The sequence below is a fragment of the Myotis brandtii genome, unplaced genomic scaffold (genome assembly GCF_000412655.1).
Source record: "Myotis brandtii unplaced genomic scaffold, ASM41265v1 scaffold136, whole genome shotgun sequence".
NCBI classification, from domain to species: domain Eukaryota; kingdom Metazoa; phylum Chordata; class Mammalia; order Chiroptera; family Vespertilionidae; genus Myotis; species Myotis brandtii.
The window spans coordinates 5552944-5562979 of NW_005354829.1; the positions used below are offsets into that span (position 1 = coordinate 5552944).

The following is a 10036-nucleotide window of genomic DNA, read 5'->3' on the forward strand; positions in this document are numbered from 1 at the left end:
CTGAGAGGCTGGCAAGTGAGGCGGGGAACGTTGGAGTCCGCAGCAAGCAAGCCTCGTGCTCGCTTCAGTGCCTGGCTGCCGGCCGCCATCTTGGCTGACAGTTAATTTGCATATACTCACTGATTAGCCAATGAAAAGGGTAGCGGTCGTACGCCAATTACCATGTTTCTCTTTTATTAGTGTAGATATATATATATATAGACTAGAGGCCCGGTGCACAAATCCATGCCCCAGTGGGGTCCCTGGGCCTGGCCTGTGGGATCTGGCAGAAACCGGCTTTTCGACATCCCCCAAGGGATCCCGGATTGCGAGAGAACGCAGGCCAGGCCAAGAGATCTCACCAATGCATGATTGGGGCTGGGGAGGGATGTGGGAGGTTGGCCAGCAGGGAAGGGATTGCTGGAGGGCTCCAGGGCGTGTTCAGCCCATCTCGCTCAGTCCTGATTGGCTGGACCCCAGCAGCAAGCTAACCTGCTGGTTGAAGTGTCTGCCCCCTGGTGGTCAGTGCATGTCATAGCAAGCAGTTGAGCAGCCTGAGTATATCATTAGTATATTACACTGATTGGTTGAACAGATAACCGGCCACTTAGCATATTAGCCTTTTATTATATAGGATTATTTACTATATTCCCTATGCTGTACTTTATATCCCTGTGACTATTTTTTTAAAATTAAAATACTTTATTATTGAAAGTATTACATATGTCTCCTTTCCCCCTCATTGACCTCTCCCCAGCCGCCCCCACCCCCAAGCACATGCTCTCACCTGCTTACTGTCTGTGTCCATTGGTTATGCTTATCTGCATACATACAAGTCCTTTGGTTGATCACTTACCCCCCTTCTCACACCCTCCCCTGCCTTCCCTCTGAGGTTTGATGGTCTGTTTGATGCTTCTATGTCTCTGGATCTACTTTTGTTCATCAGTTTATGTTGTTTATTATATTCCACAAATGAGTGAGATCACGTAATATTTATCTTTCTCTGACTGGCTTATTTCGCTTAGCATAATGCTCTCCATGTCCATCCATGCTGCTGTGAATGGTAAGAGTTCTTTCATTTTTATAGCAATGTAGTATTCCATTATGCATATGTACCACAGTTTTTTAATCCACTCATCTGCTGATGGGCACTTAGGCTGTTTCCAAATCTTAGCTATTGTAAAATGTGTTGTCTTTTTTCTTGTCAATATATATAAGTGCTCTTTGCTATTCCAGGTAGTCAATTCCTCCTCCCCCCAATTTACTGTTTATCCACAGACTTCACAGTATCTTTTGATATACATAAGTGTTTACATTTTATATAGTTCAAAAAGGTTTGTCTCTTGTAAGTTTTTAATTTTTTTGTCACTATCAGGGGTGGGGAACGTCTGGCCCACAGGCTGTAAAATGCTGGGAAAAATCTTTTGGTCTGGCCTTGCCAAGACATTAGGGGTGATTTAATTAAATGTTTGACCAAATATAGCAGGCATTTTAAAATTGATAATTTTGTATGGCCCATGAATGATGTTATAAATATCCAAATGGCCCTTGGCAGTAGAAGGTACCCCAACCCTGTGCTATAGCATGGTTTATCCTACTCCTAGGCTGTAATGATAATCTAGGGTTCTTTCTCATTTTTTTCACTGTTTTTTAAAATTTATTATTTATTTTTTAAAATATATTTTTTATTGATTTCAGAGAGGAAGGGAGAGGGAGAGATAGAAACATCAATGATGACAGAAAATCATTGATTGGCTGCCTCCTGCATGCCTCACACTGGGGGAATCGAGCCCACAACCCAGGCATTTGCCCTGACTTGGAATGGAACCTTGACCTCTTGGTTCAAAGATCGACACTAAACCACTGAGCCACACTAGCCGGGCCTTTTCACTGTTTTAAGAAATCATTAGAATTTTTAAAAAATGAAGGTCCAATTCTATTTGCTTCCAGATGGACATACAGTTTTCCGGTAGGTACCAATTATAAAACAATTTGATTTTAATAAACTAAAATATTACTTAGTATGTTTCTGCTTTGTCTTAGAGGAAATGTGTCCCTTAGTGTTGGAGCCACGGTGCCTATAAGCAAACCCCAGCCTGACTACTTAATAGTTGTCTGACATTGGGTAAACTACTTAACCTCTGAAACTTAAAAATGTCCAAGTCAGAATTCTTACAATAAGATGCCTACTAGACTTTGGAGAAGTACTGAATAAGCAGGTGAACATATGATTCTGCGAGTCAGAAAAGGTAGTTAAAACCATGTGACTGGATACAGTCACCATGGAGAAAATGTAGAAAGAAGACCCAACACTGAGCCCCAGAGCCTCCAAATTTAGAGAACAGGAAGAAGATAAGCAAGGCGACAGGAGGAGAGGCCAGTAAAATAAGGAAAGCCAAGAGAAGGTGATGTTAAAAGCCAAGTCAAGAAAGTGTTTCAAGAAGGAAGAAGTTATTTGTGTCAGTGCTGCCTAGTAAGGAGGTCAAGTAAGAGAAAACAGAAATGGTGGGGAAGGGAGCCTAACTACAGTGGGTTAAACAGAGAATGGAACAGCAGAGTAAACAGAATTCTTGGTCTTCTTGCTCCAAACTTGTGGTATTAAAAGATCTATTTTAAAAACTGAGATTTTGGAGTTCAAATGGTTAAGACTCCACTGTAGTTGTCTATATGAATACAATATCTAAAATATAAATATTTTACAAATGCAGAGCACAGAACACAAAAATATATATCAGAACAAATATGAGAACACACAAAAAATGAAATATCAGATGACAGAATTTGTGTGCTTCAGTTTTGTTGTAATATTAAATATAAACATTTCTAAAAAATAAAATATAGCCCCGCTGGCATGGCTCAGTAGTTGAGCTTCGACCTATGAACCAGGAAGTCATGGTTCGATTCCTGGTCGGGGCTCATGTCTAGGTTGTGGGCTTGATCCCCAGTGTGGGGTGTACAGGAGGCAGCCAATCAAAGATTTTCTCTCATCATTGATGTTTCTATCTCTCACTTCCTTCCTCTCCAAAACCAATAAAAATATATTTTAAAATGTCCTATACAATAAAATCCTAATATGCAAATCAACTGAATGGCCCTAGCAGGTTTGGCTCAGTGGTCATGTCAAGGTTGTGAGCTTGATCCCCAGTGTGGGGTGTACAGGAGGCAGCCAATCAAAGATTTTCTCTCATCATTGATGTTTCTATCTCTCACTTCCTTCCTCTCCGAAACCAATAAAAATATATTTTAAAATGTCCTATACAATAAAATCCTAATATGCAAATCAACTGAATGGCCCTAGCAGGTTTGGCTCAGTGGATAGAACATCAGCCTGTAGACCGAAGGGTCCCGGGTTTGATTCTGGCCAAGGGCATGTACCTCAGTTGCAGGCTCCTCCCCCACCCAGGCCATGGTCTCGGCTTGTGCAGGCGGCAACCACTCGATGTGTTTCTCTCACATCGATATTTCTCTCTGTCTTTCCATCTCTCTTCCACTCCCTCTAAAAATCAATGGAAAAATAACCTTGGGTGAGGAAAAAAACAAACAAACAAACAAAAACAGCTTTTGAGCCATAACTATGAGACATGCCAAGTCTCAAGACCTCATCTGATACTGATTTAGCCAGTCAAACTACCAGAAGAAGCAATGTAATAGCTAAAGCTCAAGAGCTTTAGTATTAGCAATGCAAATGATTCTTGTCTATAGAAATGAAAATTGTTCAGGTGGCAATGCAGTTGATTGATAACCTACATATGTGTATGTTTTTTGAATGCTCTTTGACTTGGTTGTAATATCTTACTCATTCCTCATTATTGAGTGAAATGAAATCTTCGACACATTTGTTTTATATCTTAAATATGTTTTTATTGATTTTTTAAAAATTATCTTTTTCATAGATTTTCTTCTTGATTTTTAGAAAGAGGGAAGGAGAGAGAGAAATATCAATCAGCTGCCTCCTGCAAGCTTCCCACTGGGGATTGAGCCTGCAACCCGGGCATGTGCCCTGACCGGGAAACAAACCAATGACCTCTTGGTGCATGGGATAATACCCAACCAACTGAGCCACACCAGCGAGAGCATGTTTTGATCTTTTAAAAAATTATTCTTAAACATGTTTTATCTATTTATTAAATGATGTTTAATTCAAAGACGCCTTTATATATTTTTAATGTGAGAAAAATTCCAAATTAATAAATTCTATTCTAACATACACTTAACATGCAGTTTGTAGCAAGACTAAATTATTAAGTTTAAATTGACTCTTTTTTTTAATTTGTCAATTTGTTAAGCACATAATTATTAAAACATTTACCTTTGGTGCACCATCCTTTTGTATGCCTACATCATTAGTGGCAATTCCTTTTATACTACCATCTTCATGAAAAAGGACCTAAAATGAAAACATATTTCATTATCACCTTAGGATTCATAATGACCTAGAAAAGAAACAATAAACAGCCTTAGATTTTTTTAGAAAGTGAACATGTTCTCTAGATTATAGAAATACAGGCTTTAAAACATCCAGGCAAAAGGAAAAACATGTTCTTAAAATACTGCCTTGTAGAATATGAAAGAACACAGCTCAAACAGCTGGAAATGAAAGAAATGCTACCACCTTGATCAGGAAGAAAATGGGGAAGCTACCAGAGAGCTCACTAAAACATCAGTAAGATGAAACCAAAAGCTGTTTGAAGAGTTCAGATATCAAAAACATGTACAGAGCCAGAAATCAAGGCCTGTAACAAATGAAGACCATCAGCATGGATGGAAAGCAAAGTATCAGGAAAGCTTCTGTCCCAACTGAGTGAAGACTCCCTCCCTCTCCACCCCCGCAAAAAAGAACCCTCGAACGAAAACATAACAACAAAACAAAACAGGTTGACAACAGCCCAAAGCTGATTAAAGTTTATTTCTGGAGCAAGAAGAAAGGGGAAAAACTGGTCAAAAGTATACTTCTGAGGATGAGAAATAGGTTATTCTGCTTCTGTTTCCTCTCTGGAGGAAAATGCTCTTTGGATAGGAAAGTACAAAATGTACATTAGAAGCACATAACAAAAAGCACAGTAGTGGAAAGGTAAAATAAGGATTTGCAGCAATGGAAATAAAAAGAAAGAAAAAAACATTTTACTTGATACCTTGAAAATGAATTAACAGTAGAATATAGCTATGAACTAGAACTGAAGTCTGGCTCAGAGTCCCAAAAAACTGATATCCTATTGATAATTAGAGGCCCAGTGAATGAATTTGTGCATTCGGGGGCAGGGGTGTCCCTCAGCCCAGCTTGCAGCCCTCTCACAGTCTGGGAGCCCCGCAATGGATCACTCCAAAGAGGTAGGCCCTGCCCAACCACCATAGAGCCACCACAGGGTAGCCTGGGCCTCCCTCTTTGGGGCGATCATGGAGCCCCCTGATTGATCACCCCACCGGCTGGTGGCCTGGGCCTCCCTCTGTGGGGTGATCATGGGGTGATGGCAGGGCCCCCCTGACCAATCGCATCGCACCCGCCTTGGCTGGCCTGGTGCCAGTGAGTGTCATAGCGTGGTCATCTGGATGGTCATTCTGCTGTTTGACCGTTCGGTCGATTTGCATATTATGCTTTTATTATTATAGATCAGCGGTTCTCAACCTGTGGGTCACGACCCCTTTGGTGGTCGAACGACCCTTTCACAGGGGTCGCGTAAGACCATCCTGCATATCAGATATTTATATTACGATTCATAACAGTAGCAACATTACAGTTATGAAGTAGCAACGAAAATAATTTTATGGTTGGGTCACAACATGAGGAACTGTATTTAAAGGGCCAGAAGGTTGAGAACCACTGTTATAGATGATCTTTAAGGAAGTAAGAAAAAGAGGAGGTACTAGAGCAGGGGTGGGCAAACTTTTTGACTCGAGGGCCACAATGGGTTCTTAAACTGGACCGGAGGGCCGGAACAAAAGCATGGATGGAGTGTTTGTGTGAACTAATATAAATTCAAAGTAAACATCATTACATAAAAGGGTACGGTCTTTTTTTTATTTTAGTTTTATTCATTTGCCTGCGGGCCGTAGTTTGCCCACGGCTGTACTAGAGACTTGAGTGTGTATGTACTCTAAAAGTAAAAATCATGGATTCTACACACCACCTATTTGTGATTTTGACATGAATCTCAAGAACATTTTAACCAGGAGAAATGTAAAGCTCCAACCTTGGGCCCAAAATACAAAATGCATATGTATGGGCTGGAAAAACAAATTAGTAACAGCAAGTATAATACAGGGACCTAAGAGTTTTTATTTGACTTACACACTGTAAAGGTAAAAACAAATACAAAATTATTTTGAATTTCCCCTGGCTCAAAAATAAGAGATTCTTTCAGCAAATCTGTTAGAAAACTTAACTGTAAACTCATTCTCTGAGATATATGTGAATCATTTTATTTCATTTATTTTTTAAAAATATATTTTTATTAATTTCAGAGAGGAAAGGAGAGGAGAGAGAGATAGATAGAAACATCAACAATGAAAGAGAATCATTGATCGACTGCCTCCTACACGTCCCTTCTAGGGATCAAGCCTGCAACCCAGGCATGTGCCCTTGACCAGAATCGAACCCAGACCTTTCAGTCAGCAGGCTGATACTCTATCCACTGAGCCAAACCAGCTAGGGTGAAGATTTTGTTTTTAATAATTTCCCCAATAGTACTTAGTGAATATCAACAGTATGATATGGTTGCCAAAAGAGTTATTTTGAGAGAATTAACAGAATAACATTTTCTAGAATGAAGAAGGTAATGGCCCTACTCCACACTAGGCTTGAAGTAGTGTATGCATTCTGGGTGCCACCTAATAAGGGAATAAAAGGGAAATGTATTCAGAGGAGGGCAATGAGAATACTGAAGGAACTCAAATTATTGACACGATTGAAAGAACTGAGAATGTTTAAGCTGGGAAAGAAAAACCACAAGAATAAAGTTAAGGAAGAAGAAAGAGCAGGGCATAATTATAAATGAAAGGTTTCTTTCCAATTGGAAGAGGGCATAGATTTGTTCTATATAATATAAAATATAAATTTCTATTCAATATGAGAAAGAGTGCATTATCAACAATCCATTACCAAATGAAAATTTAGAGGTCTTTTCATCCCTGATGGGATTCAATCATAAGCTGGACCATCATTTGATGTGGGTATAATATAAGGAATTCAAGTACTCTTTGGATTAGATCTTTTTAAGATTCCTTCTAATTTTGCAATTCTAAAATCCTATGGCTTTTCCTTTTATTTCTTTATCTCTGTACCATTCTTTGTTTATTCTAAAGAAAACATCACTTCCTATAAATATTAAACACAAAACAAAACTATACAAACCTCAGCAGCAGCATAACCAGGGTATACTTCAACACCAAGGGCTTCTGCTTGTTCTCCCATCCAGCTTACTAAATGTCCCAAGCGCACAATGTAATTGCCATGATTATTCATTGGGAGACCTACAAATAAATGCTTACTTTATAAATCTGACTTTTTATTGATAAAACTAAAAAACATAAATACTTAATTTAAAAATTCAATCAATGTATAATTTCTGCATAAACATACACAGTCTTTTATGGTCACAATTTTAATTTCTATGATTTTGATCTAGAACTCTATTAAATTAAAAACAATATTACAGCATTAAATTAAAAATTCCTGGTTGGCTTTCAAGACTAACTCAATTCTTCTAGACTGGAAGACAAAATAACTGGGTTCCAATCCTGCTTCCCCCTAAGCTAGCTGTATAACTCTGGGTAAAGCCTACAAATCTCGGGCCTCAGCTTTCTCATCTGTAAAAGGACGGAATTTCACCAGATGAAATGGAGTTCCTTCCAGTTGTAGAATTCTATAATTCTGTGATTATTTATCATATCTTACCTGGAAGAATTGGCACAGGAATTCTATATTTCTGTGTTAAAATTGCAAACCTGTCTTCTGTTACAGGAGTGTTAAGGGGAGCCTAGAAATAAAATATGTTAAGAAAGGAAAGTTTTAGTTCATATTTGTAAGGGTAAATACAAATAAAAAACAAAAAGTAAGGAGCATGGATGGACCTTGAGAATATTATGCTAAGTGAAATAAGCCAGTCAGAGGAAAGACAAATACCACATGATCTCAATTATATGTAGAATCTAATGAACATAATAAACTAATGAACAAAATAGGTCCAGAGGCATGAATGCATGGAACAGACTGACAGATCTTAGAGGGAAGGTGGCTCGGGAGATACAAATAACCAAAGAACTTATATACATATATGCAGAGCACATGGACACAGATAATAGTGTGGTGAAGGCATGGGGTGAAGCAGGGGCTGGGTGGAAGGCGTTCAACTGTCAACAATAAAATATATATAAATAAAAATTTAAAAAGGGAACTACCCTCCTCAATTTTCTTTCATCATTTTCTTTAGAAAATTTGGACTGTCTTTGTCTCTTTGAGATGTATGGGGATCTTTTTTAAACTTAAATAAGCCAGTTTTGCATCCCAGGAATGTCTTTCTTGGGGACCTTGGAGACATCTGTGAAATGTGAACATCAAGGAGGATGGCTTCCTGTCTCCCTGTCTGTGGGAGTTTAGCCTAGGAGCTTGCTCCAAGTTGTAATTTCCTGCTTGATGAAAACATAAGACAAATTTTATTTTTCCTTTGGAAAAAGATAATTAACATGTATACAATAGATTGTTTCTGCCTAGATACATAGGGCTTTGATGTGAAAAACTTTTTCTATTAGAATTGATATTAGTCAATAATCATTCATTGATATCTATTTCTGATATAATATTGAAAAGAGAAAGTTAATTAGGCATAATTAAAGTATTTCTACTTTAAAGGAGCTTGATATTTTAGAAAGAACAGCAGAAGTTAAATTTTTGGAATTTAGCTTACTCCACATGGAAAAAATACAGCAATATTTATACAATGTTTTACCTTTACAAAGCATATTCACAGATACTAAATATTCTAACCTTAAAGGTAGGATATATATAATATAACCCATCTCACATAAGAAAAAACTGAAATATATAGAGTATAAAATTTTAACCAAGTCATACAATTATAAGAACAGTAAAACCAACACTTGGTTCTCTGCATATCGTACCAGTGCCTTTTCGGCTTAGATGTGGGTGACCATGATTCATTGCTTTAAAAATTAGATCAGATTATCCTCCTTGGCTTTAGCTATTGCAATGTCCAGGAAATTAGATAACACTTTATTAAGAACAATGATGTAAACACTTATGGAGAAAGTTAGGAAATGCCCTCAAAATCAAAATGCTGTATTTTTTTTCAGTACAAATATTAAAAGATCTCCTCAAAATAATGCCTTCTCATAAACTCAGTACATAAATATAACATGTAGAAGGCATTATACAAAAATGAGTTAATACCTTAAAATTATAACTATATTTGACATAATTTTATCTATTTTTGCTCCTTTTAAATAAAAAAAATCAGTAGTTATCCTTTACAAGATATAATTACATAAAAAGGGTTTCCATTATGCCAGTAATTTGGAAATAAAGATTCAATAAAGATTAGACTTTTCATAAAAACCAATTTTTCATACTCCCTTCTCCTTCCAGTCTGGGAATAGTTCTTCAAAAGCACGTGGATCAAGGCAAGCCCCTGAGAGAGTATGAGCTCCTATTTGAGCAGCTTTCTCCACTAGACACACACGGATGTCCTTTTCTTGCTGAGCAGCCAACTGCTTTAGCCGAACAGCAGCAGACAGCCCTGCAGGGCCTGCACCAACTATTACTACATCTGCTTCTTCTGCAAACCTCTCCATGCTCACTCCTGTGAGGAAAAAAGTTTAAGAAGTACATAAAAAGTCTGGGATGAATATAACCTGCCAAAATCACATAGTGGCTTATAAATACCCACTATGCTCTAGAACAGTGGTTCTCAACCTTCTGGCCCTTTAAATACAGTTCCTCGTGTTGTGACCCAACTATAAAATTATTTTTGTTGCTACTTCATAACTGTAATGTTGCTACTGTTATGAATCGTAATGTAAATATCTGATATGCAGGATGGTCTTA

General features: G+C 37.8%; 1 protein-coding gene across 1 annotated transcript in view; it reads right to left on the minus strand.

The window, feature by feature from the left end:
* ETFDH (electron-transferring-flavoprotein dehydrogenase) overlaps positions 1–10036 on the minus strand; it is a 33129-nt gene that overhangs the window by 14257 nt on the left and 8836 nt on the right. The window contains exons 3-6 of the mRNA XM_014535012.1: positions 9562–9791; positions 7871–7952; positions 7328–7446; positions 4289–4366 (exon numbers count right to left, since the gene is read on the minus strand). Coding sequence (XP_014390498.1) covers positions 4289–4366; positions 7328–7446; positions 7871–7952; positions 9562–9791 — 509 coding nt within the window. The remainder of the gene's footprint in view (positions 1–4288; positions 4367–7327; positions 7447–7870; positions 7953–9561; positions 9792–10036) is intronic.